General features: G+C 52.4%; 11 protein-coding genes across 11 annotated transcripts; 6 read left to right on the forward strand and 5 right to left on the reverse strand.

Moving 5' to 3' along the window:
• The first annotated feature begins 353 nt into the window (after positions 1-353).
• Positions 354-2,064, forward strand: BO88DRAFT_388699 (glycoside hydrolase family 18 protein). Its single transcript, XM_025704879.1, has 5 exons — positions 354-687; positions 743-805; positions 857-870; positions 929-1,056; positions 1,110-2,064. The coding sequence occupies exons 1-5, from the start codon at positions 579-581 to the stop codon at positions 1,879-1,881; spliced, it is 1,086 nt and encodes a 361-aa protein (XP_025563112.1). The 5' UTR covers positions 354-578; the 3' UTR covers positions 1,882-2,064.
• A 690-nt stretch (positions 2,065-2,754) lies between these two features.
• On the forward strand, positions 2,755-4,102 carry BO88DRAFT_340300 (NAD(P)/FAD-dependent oxidoreductase; the record flags this gene model as incomplete). The annotated part of the gene is made up of 3 exons (XM_025703052.1): positions 2,755-2,980; positions 3,045-3,848; positions 3,951-4,102. 3 exons carry the CDS (start codon positions 2,755-2,757, stop codon positions 4,100-4,102), a joined length of 1,182 nt encoding a protein of 393 aa, XP_025563113.1.
• A 1,001-nt stretch (positions 4,103-5,103) lies between these two features.
• On the reverse strand, positions 5,104-8,360 carry BO88DRAFT_340622 (putative plasma membrane H(+)ATPase; the record flags this gene model as incomplete). The annotated part of the gene is made up of 4 exons (XM_025703063.1): positions 5,104-6,810; positions 6,867-7,541; positions 7,619-7,842; positions 7,907-8,360. 4 exons carry the CDS (start codon positions 8,358-8,360, stop codon positions 5,104-5,106), a joined length of 3,060 nt encoding a protein of 1,019 aa, XP_025563114.1.
• Positions 8,361-10,212: 1,852 nt separating this feature from the next.
• BO88DRAFT_405014 (glutamate--tRNA ligase GUS1) lies at positions 10,213-12,609 on the reverse strand. The gene is made up of 2 exons (XM_025706767.1): positions 12,281-12,609; positions 10,213-12,223 (listed from the first exon to the last, which is right to left on the reverse strand). Exons 1-2 carry the CDS (start codon positions 12,542-12,544, stop codon positions 10,349-10,351), a joined length of 2,139 nt encoding a protein of 712 aa, XP_025563115.1. The 5' UTR covers positions 12,545-12,609; the 3' UTR covers positions 10,213-10,348.
• Positions 12,350-13,879, forward strand: BO88DRAFT_405015 (mitochondrial 54S ribosomal protein uL1m). Its single transcript, XM_025706768.1, has 3 exons — positions 12,350-13,010; positions 13,076-13,640; positions 13,698-13,879. The coding sequence occupies exons 1-3, from the start codon at positions 12,766-12,768 to the stop codon at positions 13,788-13,790; spliced, it is 903 nt and encodes a 300-aa protein (XP_025563116.1). The 5' UTR covers positions 12,350-12,765; the 3' UTR covers positions 13,791-13,879.
• Positions 13,825-15,246, reverse strand: BO88DRAFT_47014 (COG2 family protein). The gene is made up of 2 exons (XM_025711646.1): positions 14,925-15,246; positions 13,825-14,827 (listed from the first exon to the last, which is right to left on the reverse strand). The coding sequence occupies exons 1-2, from the start codon at positions 14,937-14,939 to the stop codon at positions 13,952-13,954; spliced, it is 891 nt and encodes a 296-aa protein (XP_025563117.1). The 5' UTR covers positions 14,940-15,246; the 3' UTR covers positions 13,825-13,951.
• Positions 15,183-16,924, forward strand: BO88DRAFT_405017 (uncharacterized protein). Its single transcript, XM_025706769.1, has one exon. The coding sequence runs from the start codon at positions 15,554-15,556 to the stop codon at positions 16,775-16,777; it is 1,224 nt and encodes a 407-aa protein (XP_025563118.1). The 5' UTR covers positions 15,183-15,553; the 3' UTR covers positions 16,778-16,924.
• BO88DRAFT_405018 (Mrp/NBP35 family ATP-binding protein) lies at positions 16,735-18,361 on the reverse strand. Its single transcript, XM_025706770.1, has 2 exons — positions 18,247-18,361; positions 16,735-18,025 (listed from the first exon to the last, which is right to left on the reverse strand). Exons 1-2 carry the CDS (start codon positions 18,277-18,279, stop codon positions 17,063-17,065), a joined length of 996 nt encoding a protein of 331 aa, XP_025563119.1. The 5' UTR covers positions 18,280-18,361; the 3' UTR covers positions 16,735-17,062.
• Positions 18,362-18,570: 209 nt separating this feature from the next.
• BO88DRAFT_405019 (protein phosphatase regulator SHP1) lies at positions 18,571-20,175 on the reverse strand. The gene is made up of 3 exons (XM_025706771.1): positions 19,945-20,175; positions 19,509-19,888; positions 18,571-19,459 (listed from the first exon to the last, which is right to left on the reverse strand). Exons 1-3 carry the CDS (start codon positions 20,014-20,016, stop codon positions 18,745-18,747), a joined length of 1,167 nt encoding a protein of 388 aa, XP_025563120.1. The 5' UTR covers positions 20,017-20,175; the 3' UTR covers positions 18,571-18,744.
• A 163-nt stretch (positions 20,176-20,338) lies between these two features.
• On the forward strand, positions 20,339-21,491 carry BO88DRAFT_405020 (TOM13-domain-containing protein). The gene is made up of 3 exons (XM_025706772.1): positions 20,339-20,563; positions 20,615-20,967; positions 21,079-21,491. The coding sequence occupies exons 2-3, from the start codon at positions 20,692-20,694 to the stop codon at positions 21,196-21,198; spliced, it is 396 nt and encodes a 131-aa protein (XP_025563121.1). The 5' UTR covers positions 20,339-20,563; positions 20,615-20,691; the 3' UTR covers positions 21,199-21,491.
• Positions 21,492-21,602: 111 nt separating this feature from the next.
• Positions 21,603-23,402, forward strand: BO88DRAFT_405021 (membrane insertase OXA1). Its single transcript, XM_025706773.1, has 3 exons — positions 21,603-21,733; positions 21,799-22,569; positions 22,624-23,402. Exons 1-3 carry the CDS (start codon positions 21,644-21,646, stop codon positions 23,254-23,256), a joined length of 1,494 nt encoding a protein of 497 aa, XP_025563122.1. The 5' UTR covers positions 21,603-21,643; the 3' UTR covers positions 23,257-23,402.
• Positions 23,403-24,761: the final 1,359 nt, after the last annotated feature.

The raw sequence follows: 24,761 nt of genomic DNA on the forward strand, positions 1-24,761 counted from the left end.
ATGGCCGCGTAAGTGATCATGGGAAGAGAAGCTTGCCCTGGGCTCACTTCATCACAAACTGGGGTCCGTGAAAGGGAATGGCATTCCACGGGCCGCCCAAGGCATTGACAACAAACCATTCTGGAATGTATCTCGGTTGATTTCCTGCCAATCATAGTTTTAAAGAACTTGAAAAAAACATGCTCTGTCGTGCAGTGAGGAACACCACCTGAATATGACAATCTGGGGGCCTGGGTTATTGGCCGGCTTCGTGAGAAGAGACTACTATCTGGAATGTTTGACCCCAGACAACGGATGACAAGAACACGGTCCAAGCTTGTTTTCCAGCACAACACAACAAGCTTACGGTTAGCCTGGAGAAGACATAAAAGCCGCGACATGAACGGCCATAATCTGGCTTCGTGATAGCAGCTCGACTCGATTTCGACAACCGTTCGGCACCGGCAACTTGGGCATCATCGACTGGTCTCCGCCCTCCCCATCGTTGAGGTAGTAGATCGTTCCTTCAGCACACTCCTTTGAAAAAGTTTCAGTCATTCCTTGATAAAGAGACCAACTCTTCATTCCTTCCTTACACTATGACGCTCCTTAAAAATATTCTTGCCTTTTCGATGGGGCTGGCTTCTCTGGGAGGAGCATACGCCAAGCTCGACTTGTCTTCTTCTAACAACGTGGTTGTATACTGGGGTGAGTATCGCGACATATGTCGGAATTTGGCAGTAGTTGACATGTCTACGACCAGGCCAAAATTCCTATGCAGGAACTGGGAGCTTGGCCCAGCAAAACCTGGGTTATTACTGCGATGGTAAGTGCTCCACATTCACGGTGGAAGAAGCTGTGCTAACTCGGACTCTAGACAGCAATATTGATGTAAGCTCAAGCTTTTGTTTGTCAAAATGTGCTTTCTGAGATGCTAACCATCCTGAAGGTCATTGTCCTTGCGTTTGTGATGAACGTCAACGGACCTGGAGGAGCACCAGCATATGACTTTTCGCTCACCAGTAAGAACTGCACGTTGTTCGAAGGCACCAACTTGCCGAACTGCCCCCAAATTGGGTATGTGCCATACTATCATGTTTGGAGGCAGCAGAGCTAATACAATGATGCAGTGCCGATATCACTACGTGCCAGAAGAAGGGGAAGACCATCATCCTGTCGATTGGCGGTGCGACGTACAGTGAAGGTGGATTCCAGTCGCAATCTGCTGCCCAGTCCGGTGCCGACCTGATCTGGCAGACGTTTGGCCCGCAGCAGTCCAACTCGACGGCTCATCGGCCCTTTGGCAACGCATCGGTGGACGGGTTTGATTTCGACTTCGAGGCCACTGTGAATAACATGGCACCGTTTGCGAACCGCCTTCGTCAACTTTCCGATGCCGAGCCCTCGAAACAGTACTTCTTGACGGCAGCGCCGCAATGCCCTTACCCGGATCTTGCAGACCAGCAGATCCTCAACGGACCAGTGTCAATCGATGCCGTCTGGGTCCAATTCTACAACAATCCATGCGGCTTGGGCTCTTTCGTTCAGGGTCAAAGCACGCAGTCGACCTTCAACTTTAATCAGTGGGACAACTGGGCCAGAAACGTGTCTCAGAATCCGAATGTGCGAGTAATGCTCGGCGTTCCGGCGAATACCGGGGCAGCCGGCTCGGGCTATGTGCCAGTCTCGCAGCTGCAGTCGATTATTCAGTATACCAAGACCTTCAAGAGCTTTGGCGGCGTGATGATGTGGGATGTCACGCAGGCGTACGCCAACTCGGGCTTTTTGAGTGGCGTCCGCAGTGCTCTGGGGCAAACTGCCTCGCGGGTGTTCGGAACTCCATACCGCTACCCCCTGCACTTGTGGCGCCCTGAGTCCGACTCTAACTGGAAAAATAATTGATTTTATGATGATACCCCTAGTGAGTGTGTTTGAGAGAATTAATATGAGGGAGGAGAGAAGTGGCGACAGGATGCTAGTGGCGTGGATGTGTTGTTCCACAGGGTTGCTGGGATATCATCCTAGTGGAGCTGTATATACCTTTCGGTACATCTATCTTATTCAATCTAATGATTAATATATTCTGCTGAGCTGGTTTGAGGTACTTATGAGCTGCAGGCCGACTCTTGGCCGCGTGACTGTTGATTGTCTGTCGTGGCATATTTTCTTCTCCCTCCCCTTTGCCCATTCGTCCATCCACTTGCTTCATCTTCTCTACCACCACTCCTTTGACTTTATTTACCTCGTGCAGAATCCAGCACCATCACCATCATGGGCAATCAAGCAAGCTTCCTCGCGCCCCGCCCATCTGGCCCCTCATCACCTTGCATGCACTATTGAATCCCAGCCCTGCCGATCGAATTCCGCTGTCTTGGCAGCCTCCATCCGGGATTTGAAGCCACGCAGTCATCGACTCTCATTCGGCAGGTCAATCAGGGTCTTTCCAACCATATTCTCAATAATCTTCTCTGTTTCCTTGGCATGGCGGGTCCCGAACTGGCCTGGCACGGAATCGATCATGTCGATCGCCTTCAGCTGCTCCACCAGCTCGAGTCTTGGCTGCATCCCAGCTGAATCACCATCAATCCTGCTCCCCGGACAACTTGGGACGATGTGCGTGCTGCACTGTTCTTCCTGCGAATCATGCGGTTGTGGAGGTATAAAGAGCAGCTTCATGGCTGCTGCTGCTGCATCTTCTTCCCGGCAGACTGCAGCAGGCCTTCTCTCTTCTCCAGTGCGCGGGGAACGATCCGATCCGTAACCTAGTCTAACACCATGGCTCCCAAGTCCCTCTTCTATTCTCTTTTCTCCACCATCAGCGTCGCTCTAGCGTCGTCCATTCCCCAGACAGATTACGATGTCATTGTCGTGGGAGGAGGTCCCGCTGGCCTCAGTGTCCTCAGCAGTCTCGGACGCATGAGACGGAGGACTGTGATGTTTGACTCGGGCGAATACCGCAATAGTGTTACGCGTGAGATGCACGATGTGCTTGGCTTTGATGGTAAGTTCTGCCCACCTACATAAACCCTCTCAGTTTAGATGAAGCAATATCTAAACATCCACAGGCACCCCACCTGCTCAATTCCGTGGCCTCGCCCGCCAGCAGATCTCCAAATACAACTCGACCAGCGTCATCGACATCAAGATCGACACCATCACCCCGATCGAGGATGCCGCAGCCAACAGCTCATACTTCCGCGCCGTCGACGCCAACGGCACTGAATACACCTCCCGCAAGGTAGTCCTGGGTACCGGACTGGTCGACGTTATTCCCGATGTGCCCGGTCTCCGCGAAGCCTGGGGCAAGGGCATCTGGTGGTGTCCCTGGTGCGACGGCTACGAGCACCGCGACGAGCCCCTAGGTATCCTAGGCAGTTTGACAGACGTGGTCGGCAGCGTCATGGAAACCCACACCCTGTACTCGGACATCATCGCCTTCACCAACGGCACCTACACTCCCGCCAACGAAATCGCCCTGGCGGCCAAGTACCCAAACTGGAAGGAGCAGCTGGAAGCCTGGAACATTGGTATTGACAACCGCTCCATTGCATCCATTGAGCGTCTCCAGGACGGTGACGACCACCGCGATGACACAGGCAGACAGTACGACATTTTCCGGGTCCATTTCACCGATGGCTCCAGCGTTGTACGAAACACCTTCATCACGAACTACCCCACTGCTCAGCGCTCCACTCTGCCCGAGGAGCTGAGCCTGGTCATGGTGGATAACAAGATCGACACGACAGACTACACGGGCATGCGCACCAGTCTGTCGGGCGTCTACGCCGTCGGCGACTGCAACAGTGATGGATCCACGAACGTTCCCCATGCTATGTTCAGCGGAAAGAGAGCCGGTGTCTACGTGCATGGTGAGTCTCCTATACCCTCCTTTCTTCCATTCTTTTTTTTATTCTCCTTTCATCCATCCCTACCATGATTCGTCGAATAAAAGCCAACTAACAAAAACATAGTCGAAATGTCCCGTGAAGAGTCCAACGCCGCCATCTCCAAGCGCGACTTCGACAGACGCGCCCTGGAGAAGCAGACCGAGCGCATGGTCGGCAACGAGATGGAGGATCTGTGGAAGCGCGTGCTGGACAACCACCACCACCGCCGGTCCTAAACCCTACATATTACCTACTAGTATTAATGTCCTGTTCATGATTGAACGACACGACTAATCACTACTATGATATATACATATGTAACTAACTTTTAACCTCGCCTCCATGATTATATGTCGGAGGGAGAGGGGAAAATATTAATACTTTCACCAATAAGAAAATACATACATAGTGACTTTTAGTACCAACTAGTAAAGAAATATCCTCATCTACATACTAGTACCAAATACTATCTATCTTCTCTGATCACGTCAATTGTATTAAGCATGGAGTTGCGTAGCTGGACCCCTTCCCCCCACAAAACAATTCCTACCCGCTTCACTTCACCATCCGTCTAGAAGACAAAAAAAGATCGGTTATGAAATCAATTAAGACGATTCATATCTTTTGTTTGAATTTATTTTTGTTAAGTGAATTTACTGAGTACTATGAAGTAGTAGATGGTTGGTTGGTTGGGGATGATTGAACTACTACTAATTAACCATCGATCAATGCCGCTATATATATATATATATATATCTATCTATCCACTTCAGTACTAAGTAGTAAATAACTTTTGATGAACTATTTACTATCTCTATATAGTAATTCGCCACGGATGCTATCGACACGGTACTATCTTACTACTTCATACCAGTAGTAGTCATGACAGGTGCGATGAAGTGACCTATTCTTAGTATGAAATCAGGACATGAGTCTTCTCCCTCTCCTCTCCCATGCAAGTCGAATCTAACCAAGTACTAAAGCTACAATGTCCAGACAATCACACCAGGTATATATTAACTAGTTACTAACTACTACCTACTTAATTAACAAATTTATGAAGATATCACCCAAAAATACATAACTATTATTATCATTCAACATCCATTATCCCAACATCCTTCTCTCCCCATCTGAGAACACACATAACAAGTCTTCTCACATCATATTTTCCCTCCAATAATAAGCAGCATCATTCCAGAATATATCCTTGAGCTCGAGACGCAAGTCCCAGCTCTTACTCCACTTCTTCTTCCTCCTTGCTGGTAGCCAGGAAGAAGCGGCCCTTGGGCTTCCCAGGCTCCTCGTATTCGACTGTCAAACGAGCAAGGTGACCCAACAGGTTCTCGATCTTGAGATCGCCCTTGTCGCGCTTGTGACGACCAAGTTCATCGAGCCATTTGAACTTGTTCAGCATGAAGTAGACCAGCGCAATGACGATCTCCACACCCAGTGAGTAGCCCCAGATTCGGACGACCGTGACGATATCCGTCCAGCCGTTGGTGGTCTCGACGAAGGAGTCGCTGGGGTTCGTGGGCATGTCTTGGTTAGTGAACCAACCGAAGAGACAGAAGATCGTTGCCAGAATATCCACACCAAGAATGGCTGTGACAAGGTGAATTGAAGGCCAAGTATCAGCACCTCGAGTGACGAAGATCAGCCAGTTTTCGGTCAGTGCGACTTCGAGGAAAAGGACCTCCTGAATAGATCCCCAGTTTTGGATGATACCACCCGATGGGAGGAACATGGTACCGCGAACAACCCATGTGCCCAGTGCGAGCAGCAGACCCAACAACACTGAAATGAACCAGATCTTAGGGAGCTGCCATTCGACAGGACGCAACTCAAATGACGCGTTATCGTACGCCACCGCGACCGTTGCCAGATCGGCGAAAAGGGCAAGGAAGACAATCAACTCAACACGAATACTCTCGTTGAGAATAATCATCGACGTCACCAGATAGATCTCCAAATGCAAGCAAAGAGCAATACGGTACTGGATATATGCCTTCATGCGGTGGAAGATCTGCCGAGCAACCTTGATCGAGTCAATGATAGTAGACAATCCAGGCTCTAAGAACACAATATCAGAAGATGACTGTGCTGCCTCCGTTGCTCCTTCAACAGCAATACCGCAATCCGCTTTTTTCAATGATGGTGCATCATTCACACCATCACCTGTCATCGCGGTAAGATGGCCACGGTCTTGAAGCATTTGCACCACTTGGTATTTATGTTCAGGGAACACTTCAGCAAATCCATCTGCCTTTTCAACCAGATCACCTGCCATGGCTCCACTTAGGCCACCATGAATAAGCTTATCAGAGTTATACACCTTAGTACCGAGGGCAAGCATCTTGCACGTTTCTTTAGCGATCGCAATGGCATCACCCGTGAGCATCTTCACACTGATACCTAGGTTCTGAGCTTCGTTGATCGTCTGAGCTGTATCCTCACGGGGCGGGTCAAACATGGGAAGCATTCCGAGCAAAGTCCAGTCTTCTCCTTCCTTTTGCACTGCGACACCCAAGGAGCGGAATCCTCTGTGCGCAAATTCCTGGGCCTTTGCTTTGTAGTGATCGGAGGTGCTCTTGGAGCAGTTAGTCAGCTGAAGCACAGCCTTGGGAGCGCCTTTAGTGCAGGTGTATCTTGTTCCATCGCAGCTCGCAACCGTCACAATTCGCTTGGACACCGGATCGAAGGGAACAAACTTCTCGGTCTTCCAACCTCTGCGAAGTATCTCCCTCGCTCTTGGGTATTGCCGGAGAGTCAAGATCGTGACTTTATCGATAGGATCCAGCGATTCGATGTTGTGAGAAGAAGCCAGGACAGCCACGGCGAACATCCAGTCCACATCCACACCTTCAGCTACATATGGCTCGCGGATACTCAGCTTGTTCGCCGTCAACGTTCCTGTTTTATCCGAACACAAGATATCAACGCCCTGTCCGAGAGGTTAGCAGCGGTCTAGTTTCCCCCTGATGTACGTTTACAACATACCGCCAGTGATTCGATCGCAGTCAGCTTTTGCACAATTGCCTTCTTCTTGGCTAGATATGCCGCTCCGACAGCCATGGTAGTGGTGGTCACAACCGGCAAACCGACAGGAACACCAATGATCAACAAAGCAAGGGTGTAGTGGAGGAGCGTCTGCTGGCCCGGCGAAGCAATGGGAATATGGCGGTAGAAACCACCAATCCAAGCAGCCAAGATCCAAGCCATAACGAGAACCAAAAGAGAAGTACCAATGTTGTCCATGACGATTTCGAAGTGTCCAGCACCCTTGGCTGATTGCACCATGCTCGCAGTTTTACCCACGAACGAGTTCTTCGCGCCTGTCTGAACAACCGCGTAGGCCTTACCACGCTTGCAGCCGGTCGTATAGTAGATCAATCCACCCATATAGCGGTCAACTGCAAGCGATTCACCGGTAATAGCGGAGTGGTCACACGCGAGGATGGGGTAGCCACGGCGTCGTTTGGGCTTGGAGTCCTCTTCCTTTTCACCCTCCTTTTGACCTCCTTCAGGCTCATTGTCTTCGAGGTCAGACTCGGAGGTACTGCTAAGGTCGCCTTGCTCCTGCATCCTTTTGAACTCTTCCCAACCATTGGGGTCATTGACATCACAGATAATCTTGGAATCGGCTGGGACAACTGAGCCTTCTCCAATAATGATCTGCAATCATATTGTTAGCTTTCAGGCTCTTATTCACGAACCTCAGGAATGGGCTCAACAGGGTCTCCGCTACATACCACGTCGCCCGGCACAAGCTCCCGCGCTAAGATTTCCTGTTGCTGACCATCGCGAATCACGGTAGCTCTCATGGCAATGTCACCCTTAAGACTTGCAACGACGTCCGCAGCCTGCTTTTCTTGGTACCAACCCACGGCTGCGTTTAGACACAAGATACCGATGATGACACCAAAGTCAATCCAGTCGTCCAAACCTGCGGCCAGAAGAACAGCCAACTCCATTACTGTAGTCTTGTTAGAATGAAAGGATCTCGATCAATTGCTGTACCTAGGGACTTGATGGCGTACCATAGAGAATGGGGCCTCGGAAATACGACAGAATCTTAGCGATTGGGTTCTCCTTCTCCGATACCAGCTCGTTCCACCCGGCACGTCGACGTCTGACTGGGATCTCGCTGCTAGGCAGACCTTGACGGATGTCCGTGATGAGCCAGTCCTCAGGGAATTGACCGGGTTGCTGGTCGACATGCTTGACGAAGACCTTGCGCTTCTTCCAGGGTGCATACCACACCCTCTTCTCCTCCTCTTCGCCCTGCACCTCGTCACCCGGACGACCCTCGCGGTAAGTAGAGGCATACTTGACCAATTTTCCATATTCGTCAAGGTTAGCGTAGTCTTCCTTGTAGGAAACCCGAGAGACACGTCTCGAGTCGCGTCGCTCCGAGGTCGAGGTACGGATTTGCGTTTGGGTTGTCTGCGCGACACGTTCAACGTCGCCAGAGGCGCCGGCCTGCTCAGCCATGATTGATCCAATAGCTTGTCAAGGGCAGCAGAGGAAACCGTTGGCGTGCCCGAAGCGCTCTGCGGGCCTGCCCTTAGTTTACAGCGAAAGAGTGAGCGAAATCAACCTCACGCAGGAAAGAGAGAAAGGAAGCAATCCGGAGCAACAAGCGACAGCAACTCTACGAGGTAGAAAAGAAAAGTCGGCCTCCCCGCCAGGTTTGGGGAAGAAGAGACAAAGGAAAACGAGGAAAGCTTCTTTTTCTTTCTTGGTCCCAAGCAGCAAGGATGCATGGTCACTTTCACAGCAGATTGGAGCTCTGACGAATAGTGTTGACGGAGACAATCATGCTGACGTAGGAGAGTCCAGGAAGTTCCGGCAGTCTACGGAGAGTGATCACTCACCAGGTCGACCGGTCGGGCGTTTGTGTCAGTAACCCTGAGCAATTGAGCTTAAAGTGAACCGACTACCGGAGCCAGTCACGAACGCGACAGGATGATAGACCACAGGCCAAGGGGGAATGACTCGTTGATTCGACGAGTGTCTTGACGTATGAGACATGGTGAGATTTCCGAACGAACCGTAGGGCATAGACGGGCCGAGTCTGGGAGCACACCAATAATCCATTGTGCCTTGGTGAGCGTTGGATTCTGAGAGGGTCAGCAGAGGAATTGACTCGTGACGCGATGATGTGTACCAGGGTCCTGGGCGTGGACTGGGTAACGGCACGGCAGTAGAGAACCAGGGAAAGGCTTGGGAAGGGACAGCAACACAACAGGGATGACAGCTGCCAATGGGTGGAAGGGGGCAGAGGAGAGTGTTCATTGTAAGCTCAAGCTTTTCGAATGATCAGACATTGAAGCATCAAGTAGACATGAGATTGAAGTGGACAACTGATTCGAGTTGAACTTACGAAGAGTGAGAGAGTATCTAGATAGAGAGGATGTAGATAGAAGGATAGAACTAGATCGACTACTCTTACTAGTTTACTAGTCAGAAAAGAGGAGACAGTCGATCGATCCGCACCAAGTGGGACTAGCGCCCAGACCCTGACTGCATTAGGACTAGCGCAGTGCAACGTGACGGACCCATCTCGACGTAATATTACTGCTTCGATTACTCTCCATTACTCACTCCATGCCTTCTAATCCCCCAGCTCGACTCTTCAACTCCTGTTCCTTCTCCACTCCAGACCCTGCCACGGAGCACTCGGATCACACAGGAAGGATCGAGAAAAAAGACGAAAAAATATGCCGAAGGAAAGCCAAGTTAAATTGGCGGACGAACGATGGACGTACCAGAAGAATGACGGGATCTGTACAAAGCAGTCCTGAGCAGGTGTCATCTTCCCCAGCCCTCCGTCCTCCTTCAATGCCGTCACCACCTTCACAAGGTTCAAGGGATGTTGCTCCGTATCCCTTGGCTGCTTCCTTCCACACACCTCCAAGCCTACGGCGATTGAGGGATTTTCCCCCCGAGTCCGACGGTCCATATAAAATGAACTTTCGTCTCTACTACTTTCCTCCAGATGTCACGAGCTACAAACACCCCCTCGCACTTTTGACCGGATCCGAATTTGAACCCAGCCCTACCTAAGTAAGGGGCCTCTACGTATGTGGCTGCACATTGCCATAGGGTCAGCGGTCGTATAACTAGTTGAGAGTAGGGCATCGGAAGTTTATTTGACACACAGCGTATATGCTAAGAATTCCGTCTAAAAGCGTGTGTAGTCACTTGACATACAGTGCTTATTATGTGTTCGATGTCGAGATCAGTAGGTGCGAATATCCCGAATGGATGCTACGCTTATTATCTAATCCCACATTCTTCTCTGAAATTTACTGCTCATATGTGACGGAAGTCTTTTCCTGCAAGGTCGCCGACGTGGTAACCAAGGTATTGATAAATAGTGCCCGCATGTCAATTGACATTGAAATCTCGCATTTCATCTACATCACATAGCCTGCGTATCTTCATAACATGTAGACTCATATCTACTCAGTGTATATCTATTTGCCAGTCTTACCGGTGGGGATGTTGAACAGCACAGCCGGCTTGCCGGGAGCGTAGGGGCGGTCGCAGCGGAAGTAGCCCTTGCGCTCGAACTGGATGATGTCGCCCTCGCGCAGCTCGGCAACGTTGCAGTCAGCCACGGCGTCCTCACGGAACTCGGTGTTCTTGTTCAGCACGTCCTCCAGAGCATCGTCCTCCTGGAGGGAGTCCTTGTTGAGGAGGTAGTCGAAGTCGACCAGCTCCACGGGGACCAGTTCCTGGTCAGCAGACAGCCAGGTGACCTTCTTCTCGGTCTTCTTGAAGTCGCCCTCCAGGTGCAAGTCAAGCTCCAGGGACTGCACAACACCCGCGGCGTCCTTCTCGATCTTGCGGACAATGGCATTACCCCAGGCCATGAGGGTGATCTCCTCGTCCTGCTTGAAGGTCTTGGCATCCTCCTGGTCGAAGAGAACCGAACCGCTGAAGGTGACCTTCTTCTGGCCAACCTCGGGGTTCTTGTTGTGCTTAGGCTTGTCCTCGGTGTAAGCAGCAGGGGCGCCCTTGATGACGGCCTTGACAAGATCCTTCTTCATGAGGGCAGTGTGGCGCGGCGCAACGGGGTCAATGTACTTCTTGTTGGTCGCCCAGATGAGGGTCCAGTCCAGGTTGGTGATGTTCTTGCTGGGTCCCTGCTTGAGAATGAACTCGCGAAGAGCCGGCACAGTCATACCCCTTCTGCGAATACCTCTGATGGTCGGGAAGCGAGGGTCATCCCAGCCCCAGACAACGCCCTGGTCGACCAGCTTAGTGAGCTTACGCTTCGAGAGCAGAGTGCGGATGAAGTTCATGCGCGCAAAGTCCCAGATCTGCACGTGGCGGAGTCCGAGAGTGTCCAAGAACCACTGGTACTGAGGGTTCCGGTCACGGTACTCAATCGTTCTGAGAGCGTGGGTAACGCCCTCAATCGAGTCCAAGATGGGGCAGCACAGATCGTAGGTGGGGTAGATCTTCCACTTCGTACCGGTGCGGTGGTGAGGAGAGGGGTTGCAGCGGTAGATGACGGGGTCACGCATGGCCTTGTTGGGGTTGTCCACGGACATCTTGGCGCGGATGCACCATCTGAGACCCTCAGGAGTACCCTGCTTCATCTCCTCGAAACGAGCAAGGTTCTCCTCGACGGAAGCATCACGGCGCTTGCTGGGCTCGCCGTTCATTCTCTGGGAGGCCATGGTCTCCTTGTCGGTGTCATCAGCGTAGGCGTTGCCCTCGCGGATGATCTTCAGACCGTACTCGTAGATCTGGTCGAAGTAGTCACTGGAGTAGCTCATCCTGTCGGGCTTGATGCCCATCAGGGCCAAATCCTCCATGATAGCATCCTGGAACTCCTGCTTCTCGTTCGAGGGGTTGGTGTCGTCGAAGCGCACCAACAGGGTGCCGTTGTACTTCTCGTGCGCAAAGTAGTCGTTGAGCAGAGCAGCCTTGGCGTGTCCAATGTGCAGGTATCCAGAGGGCTCAGGAGGGAAACGAGTGACAACACCCTTGTCAGTGTTCTGCAGAGCAATGTCGTAGCTGGCACCCTCCTTGGCCTTGGCCGCCTTCTTCTCCTTGGCGGAAGCATTGAGGCTCTCCAAAGCAGCGCTAGCCCAGGGGCAGAGCTCATCCAGGAAGTTAAACCAACGAGTCAGGTTGACAAGGGCTCCCTTGCGGATAGCGGAGATGGCAACGCGGTTGCCACGAAGGGCACCCCACAGAGCAATATCGGGGGTGGAGAGCGAGTAACCGACGATGAAAGAACGAAGGAGGAGGTGGGTGTTCAGGCGCTGAAGCAGAGGGTCGAGAGCCTTGAAGTCAAGGGTGGTGAAGGATTCGAGCTGGGAAAGCCATTCGTTCTCCTGGAAAAGCCTCCATCAGCATATACTCACAATGAAGGCGAAGCGGGGATCACTTACAGACTTCTCATCCTTTCCGTTAAGGAAGGGGAAGCTGGCACGCAGCTCCTTGATGGCATTGTCAGTTCCATAGACGGGAGCACCGCTGGCACCCGTGAACTGAACGATAGCCTTCTCGCCCTCGGGGAGAACAGCCGCATCCTCGAAGTTAATGGCGATGACGGGAGTAGGGCGAGCCTCGTTAATGGAGGTAGCAACCAGGAGGACTGGAAGCAAAGAGGCCTGGTTGGCCTTAGTGGCCAGGCTAAGCTTGAACTGCGACATCTTTCCAAATACCCAAAACCCCAGGAAAATGGATCAATTGCCCCAGGAAAAGATGGTATAGAAAGGTGGGATGGAGATAATTTACTGCCGGGAGGGGCAGTTTTGACTCAATGGGCTCCGCCGGCGGTAAGTTTCTCCGCGGGCGATGGTCGGCCGGAGCCTCTAGATTTCGGACCAGAAAACATTCCCGGCGCTGTCAAGCTCATTCGGAGTTCATCACCATGGCTTCCTCCTACAGCTCCCTCATGCCCTCTGCGGCACGGGGAATCTTGTCGTCATGTCGTCCTGTTCTTCGCCCGAGCCCAATTGCGCCTATTTTGCCCAGCTTGCAGCAGGTGCGCACCGCTGCCCAGGCGCGCAAGGTGAAGGGAGGAGACAAGACCAGCAAGAGAAAGAAGGGTCCGAGAGAGTTCAAGCAGAAGGATCTCAAGGATATGCAACAATTTGCGCTATGTGATGCCATGAGGTTTGTATTATTGTCGTCGTGGTTCAATCGACCTTTTTTACTGATTGCGTCGATCTTCACCGCAGATATCTCCGTGCATTCGAAGTTGGCCGCGAGCCAACCAATTCCAAATACGAGGTCCACGTCCGCCTGAAGACGAGGAGGGACGGTCCCGTCATTCGCAACATGCTCCGATTCCCCCATTCAGTCCAGACCGAGTCCCGAATCTGCGTCGTGTGCCCTCCCGGAACCCGCCATGAGAAGGAAGCTCGTGCGGCTGGAGCAGTCATTGTGGGTGAGCAGGAGGTTTTTGATGCCGTGAAAGCCGGCAAGATCGAGTTTGACCGCTGCCTCTGCCACCCGGATAGTTTGGATGCATTGAACAAGGCTGGCCTGGGTCGGATCCTCGGTCCCAGGGGCCTGATGCCCAGCGTCAAGACGGGTACTGTGGTCGAAGATATCGCCGTGCGTGTGGAGATGCTGCGTGGTGGTACCATTTACCGTGAGCGTGACGCCGTCATTCGTGTCCCCGTTGGACAGCTCGGTTTCACCCCGGAGCAATTGCGTGACAACCTGCGCGCAACGATCGACCAGATCAAGAAGGATGCGGCCGGTCTTAACGACCGCATAACCAAGGAGGTGTACGAAGTGGTAAGTCGCCGACTTGCGTTGCGCTTGCAACCGGTATTGTTTTCTAACGTTCCTTAGGTCCTGAGCTCGACCAACGGTCCCGGCTTCAGTCTGAACGGAGAATTCAGGTCGGAGACTTCTCCCGAATCTGCTGCTTTGCAGGGCGTGTAAAATAGTCTAGCGTCTTCAAGTTCATGGGTGTACAGAATATGTTTCATTAGGAAGGTTACGGTGTATAATGGTATTTTTTCAAATCTCACTCGGAACCAGCAAAAGTAGATCTCCCAACGCCGGCGCTATGCAAAATGGCACTGCCTAGCTCTAAAGGTCCCCTAGGACTTCAGATTCTTGAGTGCCGATACGGCAGTAGTGTCCTCTCCCATGAGCTTGTAGAGACGCAATACGGCCAGCGTTTTCGTATCCCGCTTGTCGCCCGCCTGCTTTGCCTGCTCCAGGGCCGTCTTCAGATCCAAGAGCACCGCAGATCGTATTTTCGACATCCTTGGTTGTTGGCTCTGTAGGAACGGATGGTTGTCACCTATCCGAGACGACAGCTTTGTCAAGTAGACATACTTCTGAATATGACGCTCGAGTGTCTTGAGGGAAACGAGCGATGCAGTAGTTGCGCCGTTAGGCAATTCATCCTCGTCACTATCATCGCTGTCGCTCTCAACCAAATCGGAATCCGAATCGGACTCGCCCGGGGTACCTTCCTGAGGAGGCCGGGGAGTGTCTCCGATCATTAACCTCCTTTCCAGCTCCTCGACTCGATCCGCATAGTCCAGCAAGGCCTGCCCAACATTGGCTTGCGTTTTCAGGCGCTTCTTCTCTTTTAGTAGCTCGACCATCTCCTCTTGCCTGGCCTCCACCTTATCCCGTATGGACTGGACATCACGCTGGAATGCCAACAAGCCGACTCGTACCTGCTCGACTTTCTCCTCCCCGCCGTTTAGTGCGCTCCCTAGAGATAGAAAGTCCTGATAGTTTTCATTGACCAAGTCTAGTAATTCCCGACTGAGTAATTGATCCAAATCCCGTAATTCTTGTCGCAAGTCCTCGAGGCTCTGGTGTCGATTGGTGAGGGAGGATAAATACGCCGCGGGGTCGAAGTCGGGAGAGAGGAAGGAAGCACGGGATAAAGGCTCGGGGAAGGGCAGTCCGGAGGTATCATCGTCGAATTCGGACGCAGACTCATCGGAGTCGCCAAACTAGGCGCATAACCATCAGTTTCACTGAAGTATGGCGGGGGAACGAATGGATGGGTGAAGGAGGAAGAAGGGTTCGGCCAGACAGGGAATAGCATACGCGAAACCTATTCATCTTGAAAGGGTGACTTTTAAAGTATCAACCGCACCATATGCAGCTTCCGACGAACCCCCAGAGACAAGCGTCGAGGTGGTCACCACTGCGCGAAGGACACTACCAACGGGTTGGAGATGGATGAAAGACGACAACGACGATGATGATGATTGTTGGAGCTTAGTGTTTCCCCTTTCGGGTATCGAGTCCCCAGTTTCCGCCCGCTTCAACTTTGAAACCAGCCACTTTTCTTAATAGTTTCTGGATTCCTTCGCTGCATCATCGCCTCTGAGTCCCGGCCCGATCCACAGTCATCTGCCTCCCCGATCATGCCAGCTCGTTGGCCTGCTGAGTCCATGCATTTGTGTTCCGTGGAGCGACGCGTTGGAGCGTGATACGTGTCCTGCGTTGTCTGCCCGTCCACCGCCGCCGCCAGCCGCTACTGAGAACTCGTTGTCTGACAGGCGCTTGATCGCCTTCCCTGCTGCCAGCCGATCTGCCGCTGCTGTTGCGTATTGGCCGGAAGGCGGGGTTTTTACTCCGGTGGTGGTGGTGTTGTTTCGTTGCGGGTGGTCATATCCCCGTCTACGCTCCGCTGCTGCGTCACAGCCTGCATCGCATTGCCCTGAACGGAGATGGATTATAGGTCCGGTAGGCTGCTCGCCCACACGGACGCTTTTCCATCGTCTTCGTCCGCTTTGCCACGCCGGAGATGGTCGCAGCTGAACCCTCTGCATGCCTCGCCGGTGGTCGAGACCGTCCGTCCTCTGCAACAAACTGCTCCCTATCGCTATGAACCCGCGCTAGATGAGTCTTCTCGAGCGCATCGTACCACTACGCTACGTCAGCTGAATGGGACTCCCGGAACCTCATCCTGGAGAAACCATAATCGGTCAGCTACTTCGCGACCCTCACCGTCGGCATCGCAGCCCGTGCTGGTTAGGGCATATTCGGGTGGCCCTCATGACACCTCCAGCACTTCTACCACGATGCCTTCGCGGCGCTCATTCCCATTCATCGGTGGCTCAAGAAGCCAGCGACGCGGGCCTGCTCTCCCATCGGAGGACGACTTTAGCATAGACGGCATACTGCGAGCTATCGAGCCGAATATTCGCCAGACGTTAGACTCGATCGGAGAAATCTGCGGCCGCAGCAGACTCAGTCTGGCTAACGAGTATGGAAGTCATATCGCTCCGCTAGGCGAGATCCGGGCGCCCCCGGGTGGTCTGGTGACAGTCGAAGAAGCCAGCTCCGATCATGAAAGACAAAGCGACAACGTGGTTATCTACGACGATGAGAATAGTGTCGCCGATGGACGTGATCATTCGTCCTTATCGCAGTATCGACACTGGGATGGCAGACGGCCATCTACGGGATTTCCATTCAGAACTCCGTTCTCCGGGGCCGGCTCGTCCAGCCAGGCCCCGCCCAGTACCCCAAGATCTCCCCTGGCATTACATGCGCCGGCCGAAGAGCCCGCGATGGGGACACTTCCCACGAGGCAGTTTGCCTCCAAGCCCAATTCATGCGGCCGTACACTGTTAGGCACGCAGACACAGTCGGGTTCGAATATCCTTACTCCGGCTCTTGTATCCGAGGTCTTGCTTGATGCCCAGGCTGAAGCCAACGCAACCTCTTCGGAGGCCCCGCGAGGCCAGGAGCTTCTCGGTCCTAGCGCTATGGATTCCAGCGCTGGATATAGGGGTTGGATTCCGCCGTCCCTGGTAGCCGAGGTGCAGGCGCTTCTAAGCTGGCTACAGTATGGTGCCGTAGCTGCTGGTTCTGAGGCAAGGCAGGCAACAGCTGAGATGCGACTACGAGCGATGCTCGAAAGAGACCAAACTATTTCAAATGCGTGATGGTAATGATGTTGCTCGCGGGAATGTATGAAATGACGAGGAACGGTGGTGATGATTATTATGATATGATATACGATGTTATCTATACACGGCAGAATTACTAGGCAGCGATGCTACCCACGACATATAATGACTGATGACTACGCCACTCACATTTGATGAGTACCAGTACTTTTCTTTCATAGTAAATCATGATCTCGTATCACTCTACACCCATGCCAAAAGACGCCACCCATGACACATGCTCTAACGTAACCCCTATATATACTACTAACTCCATCATCATCACCCCTCAATCTCCGCTATCAACGTCTTCGAAAATTCCTCGAACCGTGCATACGACCAACACTCCCGATACCTCTCCACCAACGGCCTCTCATCCTTCTCTTCCTCCTTCTTCTCCCCATCAGCCTTACCAGCACTTCCATCCTCATCCTCATCCTCACTATCCTCCTCCTCCCCACCAACCTTCCCCTCCACCAACTCCCCAAACCCAACATCAACCGGCACCTTCCCCAAAAACCTCACCCCCATCTCCTCCGCCAGGACCTGCCCCCCACCACTCGAAAACAGATTCGTCACCTCCCCACAACACGGACACGTATACCCCGACATATTCTCCACCACACCCAACATCGGAATCCTCGTCTTCACACAGAAATTCACCTCTTTCCGTACATCAGACGTCGCCACCGCCTGCGGTGTAGTAACCAGCACCGCACCAGCAAGCCGAGGCAATCCACTCGCTGAGGAAGAAGCAGCATCAATCGTACAAAGCGTCAAAAGCTGCTCCGCAAGAGCAATATGCTCATCACTCGTTCCAGGAGGCGTATCAATAAGCAAGTAATCGGTTTCATTCCATAGCACGTCCGAGAGGAATTGTCGGATCATGGCGGTCTTTTTGGGGCCCCGCCAGATTACGGCGTCTGAGCGGGATCGGAGAAGGAATCCCAGGGACATGCACCGGAGGGAGCCATGTTTGATGGGGCTTTCTTCTGTTGTCGTTGTGGTGGTGGAGGAGTCTGGTTGTGAGGAGGAGGAGGTAATGGTGGATGGGTGAACGGGGACAGGAAGCCAACCGCCCGGCGCTTGGGTGATTTTTGCGTCTTCGAGACCGACTAAACGGGGAATTGAGGGCCCGGTGAGATCGATGTCTAGGATACCGACGGATTTGCCTTGAAGGGTGAGCGCGAGGGCGAGTTGTAGCGTTACGCTGGATTTGCCGACGCCGCCTTTGCCGGAGAGGACCTGGGGATTAGATTGTTAGTTTGTCTTGGGAGATAGAATTGAAATATAGATAGATGGATAGAGAGGTAGGTAGGATGTGCGCGCATTGTATGCGTAGATATGGCCATTCATCCATGCTGTGTGCAGTTGCGCGCTGTTATCGATAAGAGAGGAGGGGTTGTCGCAATGGAATTTAGAGCTGGAGGGAGTTGAAGGTAGGGCAGTTGAAGATGTATACTCACCAGCACAACATTCTTGACCCCGTCGAGAGGCATCTTAAGTATCTTCCTCTAATTAGGATCTGGGTATCTGGTTGGGTTGGAGAAGTGGTGAAGGTCTGGGTATGGCGATGGCGAGCCGATTTCGGGTGGGCTTTTTTTCTGCGTTATTCCGCGGAGTTTTGCTTATCAATCCAGCCGGTCCGGAGATATCACTCCCTCACTCGTTCACTGCTATCTATATCTACAAGATGCATGCATGCTGCAGATTATACTGCGTATAACGATGATGTGCTACTCACTACATGATGTACGAGTCTGCAGCTTGGACTTCTTGTACTAATATCAACCCTAGACTGCTCATTACTGATCATCATTGTATCATTTCATGACATAACTCGGGAGCTGCTTCTCATCAACTCATATCTATGCCTAAAATGCCTATCACTAAATCCTGACGTTATGAGAAATTGCACCGAGCTTATGCACACCTCTATACCCAACAGGACTATACCTCCACACTTATTGCCACTTCTGTACCACCACGCCGCCCCGCTTAAACTCCGCCATATCACCCAGCACAACACTCTTGTCGGAGAGATCCTTGCTGGGGAACGTAGTCATCAATACCCAGGGACGCGACTGGCTGCTAGGGCTGGCAGCGGTCACAAACTGGTACACGTCACCAATGGTATGGCTGGTGTTGAACCGGGAAGTGAGCCGTGAGCCGTCTCCAAGGCGGATTTGAAGAGTCACCGTCGGCTGCGACTCATCTATGTCCGGCTTGGCTGGCTCGGTGGACTGACTGGGAGTAGGGGCAGCTGCTGGCGCAGGTGCTCTCACACCAGGTGTGGGGCTACCGAGGCGCTGTCCAGCCCCGGAGAAGGGCTTGTACTTAGGCTTAGGCTTCACGTATTTTTCGTCATGCTGTTTAATTTCCACGTCCACCTCCTGACCAGCCTGCACATTCATGATAGAGAGCGGGGCACGGCCCTGGCGGATACCCTCGAGGATATCGCGGTTGGCGGGGTCGTCGGAGTTGAACAGCTCTCCATCATCAACCGAGAAGCCATCAGACCAGAAGTGTAGAGTTCTATGTACGCGCTGCGGTGTCTGCGAAACAGGTGCACTGGGGGATTCGATCACTCTGCTGGGGGCCTCATCACCACCAAGGGTACGTGCGGTGCCGGTGAAGAAAGACCTTCTGGTGGGTTCGTCCGATGGCGGAGGCTGAGCCCTACAAATGTATCAGCCTTGCACAATCAAGCTTATCCAAAGGTCCTCACCTTTTGGCCTTTTCAATGATCTTCTTCTTAATATCATCGGGGTTCTGCACAGCCAAGCCCGATTTCTCACCCCCAGCAAAGAAGTCTTGGTTCACTGCATCGTCTTCCTCTGAAGATTCTCCTCCACCCGACGCAAAATCGTTCAGGGTCGCAAACTTCTTTTTCGGGGCCGACCTGCGGGATGAGAGCTGCGGGGTAGTGGAGGGGGAATGAGAGGAGCTGCCACCAAGCGAACGGCCGGCAGAGGGTTCCGATTCAGCGCCGAGTCGGCGACCACCACCAGCTGCGCCAGTATCCTGTGAGGCTTCATCTTGTTCGGCGAAGAATTCGGTGACTGCGGCTTCGAGATCCCACTCGTTGGCTGCCAGATAGCCTTGCGCCTGAGATGAGAATTTTACTTAGCAACATAGCTAGACTTGGGACCATTAGCATGTACCTCGTGAGGATCCGTCCTAGTCATGGCGCAGAATTGAGAGACAATCTCATCGCGGTCCGCGTTGTGCTCCATGTTGGAAGTAAATCGACCGTGACGGCACTGCACACGTTGGGATGGTTGGTGTTAGATTTTATGAAGCTTCGCAGCCCAGCACTGATTCGAAGATGGAAAAGCACAAAGACTATTGAAGAAAGGCGGAGAATGTCAGTGACTTGGAAGATGCAGTGGTTCGTATTATTGTAGCTCTTCACGAAGCTGAAGGGACCCAATAACGGTACGTCACTGTTGCCTGATTGGTCATCCGGAAGAGGGGATCTTCCGCTGGTGCCTGAGGAATCCCCCGGCGAACCATCAATCAGAAGATATTCCGTGACGAAAAGTAGTGACTTCACTCCTTTCATTCCTTGGCTGCACTCTCACTTGCTTCTCTAACTTGACTGCTCGTCTGACTTTACTTGATTCCATCACACGACCCTGCAGGCTGTCTCTTCTGGTTGTTGCTATAGCGAACGCGAGGGCAGGCTGCTTACATAACGGCTTCTGCAGGTCAGGTGTAGATCGTCAATCCAGCCAACCCCAAGGGACCGACCTCATCCAGCGCCGAATTCCCCTCCATTCAGTTGGTGCCCTTCGTATCCCCGCGTTTGTCAACTTGCTGATTGTTTCGCAGTCACAGACGGGCTTTTCTAATTTCCAGCCCCGTCCTTCATAGTTCCCTTTCCTTGTTGATCGCCTTCTCCCCGCATCATGGCCGCCGACCTCTCCAGCTCGAGGGAGCTGTATGAATCTGGACTGACTGTCCACTCAGATTCTGAGAACTATTCAGCCAATCATGACATCTCCGGCTCTCAGTCATCCTCCTCGAGCTCCCCCTTGATCCTCTACAAGCCCCCGACCATCTGGAGTATCTTGCGGGGAGCTGCCATTAACCTCGTTCTCCCATTCGTGAATGGCTTGATGCTGGGATTTGGCGAGTTGTTTGCACATGAAGCAGCCTATCGACTCGGCTGGTCCGGGACAAAGGTACGATTACAATCTTTGTTTGATAGACAGGGGCGCAGGACTCGCCCCGGCCCCTCGTTCAAAGCCGGCTTTCGTTATGGTTCAATAACACTAACCAAATGTTCATATTAGGTCTTCCCTATGCATCGGCGTTCGAGACCCATCGGGCCCGGAATCGAGGTGCGAGACATCCCGTCGCAACGGAGGGGGACTAGGGCGGCCGGACTGAAGGATGCTACGTCTCTAGAGTAGACCCGGATGGAGTACTAGCGGACCATATAGATATCTCATCACGCCCGATTGATATTGGCATGTACGGGTAAAGTGGCATCAAAACAGTTCATTTCTTGTCGCTTGCAGGGTGGCATGAATGCGCATCAGGGGGTTACAGTGTACATAGAGCAAGCATCAGTAATCGGTCTGACTGGACGGCGTCTGGCGAACCACCTCGAATTTATCTCTCATATATTGACGAGAATTGCGTTTATTGAGAATAGCCACATGTACGATGAATCGGCCTAATTCCATAGCGAAGACTAGACCGCTCGAGACTCCGTAGGAATGAATTGAGGATTTCCGCCCGGCAGAAAAGGCAGGCTTGGCACCGAAAAAGCGTCCCGAAAAGCCTCCGCGATTTTCCCCAAACTCCGATTCGAGTTCCCCATTCATCTCATCCACCTTCATACCAATTCTCGCCATGTTGGGAGGGACTGGTCTCAGTGGACGCGGCGTCTTGCCCGCCGTGGCCCGGCAACGGTTGTATGCCTTCTCACGTTCCAGCCGATCGGTTTGTCCTCCGCCGCAGTCATTTCTTGTCGGCTCGAGTACGAAGTTGTTGACTTTGCCCTACAGATGTCCTCATTCCGTCCGCAGACCCTGAGAACCGCCGTCCCATATGGTCAATCCAAGCAGGCGCTGCTTGGAACGCGCTCCTGGCGGCCTGCCACTGCGATCACCGGAGTGGCCGCCGCTCGCTTCAATTCCACCTCTTCGGCTCCTTCATCGACTACTCCCTCGGTCCCGGCGGCCAGTGAAGTCTCTCTCGCACCCCAAGGAGAAGTCAACCTCAATGATCTGACCGCGGCTGATATCAATGCGATCCCGGAGCAGATTGGATACTTGAAGCAATTGGGCTTGGATTTTGGCTGGGGTTTTTCGTCCATGATCGAATGGAGCGTTGAACACTTCCATATCATGGGTGGTCTCCCCTGGTGGGGTGCGATTGTCGCAACCGGTCTCTTCATTCGTCTGGGTCTTCTGTACCCTACACTTATGGCTGCGGACACCAGTACTAAGCTCAACAACATCAAGCACCTCACCACTCCACTTCGGACGGAGATGGTTCAGGCCAACTATAAGAATGACCTGATGGAGGCGACACGGAAGAGGGCGGAGCTGAGCCAGCTGCACAAGGATCACGATATCAAGCCCTGGAAAGCCATGATCCCGATGATTCATATTCCCTTCGGTTTCGGTTGTTACCGTGTCGTCAACAACATGTGCAGTCTGCCGGTGCCCGGACTGACTACGGAACACGTTGGCTGGCTTCAGGACCTTACCGTTTCCGATCCTTACTACATTCTTCCTTTGATTGGATCAGTTATCCTACATCACACTCTCAAGGTGCGGAACTTTGCCTTTTCTTTTCAAACGTCTAGCTAATGCAGTTGCGTGTAGAAAGGAGGAGAGACCGGTATGAACCAAATGAAAGACTCCGCTTTCAAGAACATTTTCCTCTACGGCATGCCCGCGATTTCGTTCCTGTTCATGGCCAATTTCCCTGGTGCCCTTCAGCTCTACTTCATGACCACCAGTGTGTTTGCTCTGGGGCAAACGTACTTGCTTAGCTCGTCCACTTTCCGGAGGATGGCCGGTATCACCATAGTGGATCCCAACGTCCCGAAGCCCGACGAACAGCTAAAAACCGATAACCATGGCCTTCGCTTGATCAACGAAGTACCTAACAAGGAGGCCGCCCAGAAGGCTGCTGAGGAGGCCGAGCGCGAGAGGTTGAGTCTCATTGACCGTACCATCGGACAAGTCAAGGAGACTGGGTCGAAGCTCAAGGATGAGATGCAGAAGAAGGTTGAGGAGTACCGAGGCAGCGGTCCTACCAAGAACGCGGATGGAACTATTTCCGCGGGCCCCCGACTCAGCGAGAAGGACCGCAAGCTGGCGGAGGACTACGAGAGACGGCGTGCTGAGGAGGAGGCGTGGAAGCGCGAGGAGCGGAACCATGCCCGTCGCGAGGCTCATCTGAGGGCCATGGAGCTGCAGCGCCAGAAGGCTGCGCAGGCGAGCCGGCAATAAGTGCATTGAAATGACCAGGCGTGACGGGCTCCAGCGTGATGTTTTTTGTAATTACCTGTATTATATTGATGCTATCCCATTCTCATTCACCACGGTTGTTTTATAGGAATAGACTAGGTCTGTTAACCATGGAATATTTGATGCATAGTTTCTGAATGTGAAGATATTCACAACATGTCGTAGTCCCGTTCACTAACCATCCTGAGGCTATCACTCTTGCTTAGTCGGCGAATAGCTTCACTGGCCTTGCTAGGGCTTGCCTATAAAAGCCATCGCCCCGGCGCCAGTGTGGGTTTCTTCTTCTTTCGTCATTCTCTCTCCCCAAAACATGACACGCTTCTCACTCTACAAATACTTCGTGTGAATTGCTACATTCTTTTCATCATCACTCATCTCATATCAACACATCGTGGCCACGGCAGAAGATATCTCGACTAGCCTGACCGATCACATCCACCTCCAGCTGCATAGATTGAAGCTACATATGACTGACTACATACTTGCCGTGTCTGCCAACAAGCACCTGTCTGGCGACCGGAAAGGGGCATGTCGAAAATCTCCAATCTGCATCGTCAGACATAAGGGCTGAATTTCCTGAGACGTGGAGAAGAACTAGTTGGTCGATGATCCTTTGCTTGTTGGCCAGCTGCCCAAACTGAATAAGCCTGGCACCGCTTGAGATATCATTGTAAACTAGCTCGAGGTGTCAATGACTCTCCACAGTCGAGTTCTGTACTGGGATATCCGTATCCTGGTCACCTAACGAAACCCCAATATGGTATAGCACTTAGGGCTTTGAATGAGACATCTCTGCCCTCATCAGTGCGATCGAAAGCACTGTCCAGTGTTGGGCCGCGAACATCCTTGAACCTGGTCGAAGAGCTAGACAAGTTCTCGATACAATGCAGAGACGACCTTCTCGTGGTTGGAATAGCTGGTTTCACGAGAAGCGACCTTGACTGTCTCCTGTCCGAGCATAAGGCATAATAAATCGATCGGTGGTTCTAGGACACACCAATCAATAAAGCAGATTCTTTTTGGGGTTCACCATGGCCTGCCAACGCTTTATAAGTGCTTATAGAGCACTAGACATCCCTGGGCTGATGAAGAATGACCTAGTCTCATGCAGCTTGCAACTTGGATGACCACCTGTACCAGGGTAGCAAAAGCAATTGCGGATACTCTCAAATCGCTAGGATAGCGGCGAAAGACACAGTTTCAAGCTGGCTCGTTGACTGTCATAAACAGCAAGAAGAAATCCTAGGGGCAATAAAATTTGCAACGCCACAAGTGATGTTCAGTGCATTACAACATTGTCAGAACCGTGGTCTACATACACGCCTCTTATGACTTTGTCGTCAACCAAAAGCGTCTGCACAACATCTACATAAAGCTGCGCCGTTGACTAATTTCAGAGTTCTCTGGAGGATTCTCAGATTGGGTATCTTATGCAGCAATGCCATAACTGCCTAGCTCGATGGCTAAAGAGTAGGAGATAGCTGATA

The sequence above is a fragment of the Aspergillus vadensis genome (genome assembly GCF_003184925.1).
Source record: "Aspergillus vadensis CBS 113365 unplaced genomic scaffold BO88scaffold_11, whole genome shotgun sequence".
Classification (NCBI taxonomy): Eukaryota; Fungi; Ascomycota; class Eurotiomycetes; order Eurotiales; family Aspergillaceae; genus Aspergillus; species Aspergillus vadensis.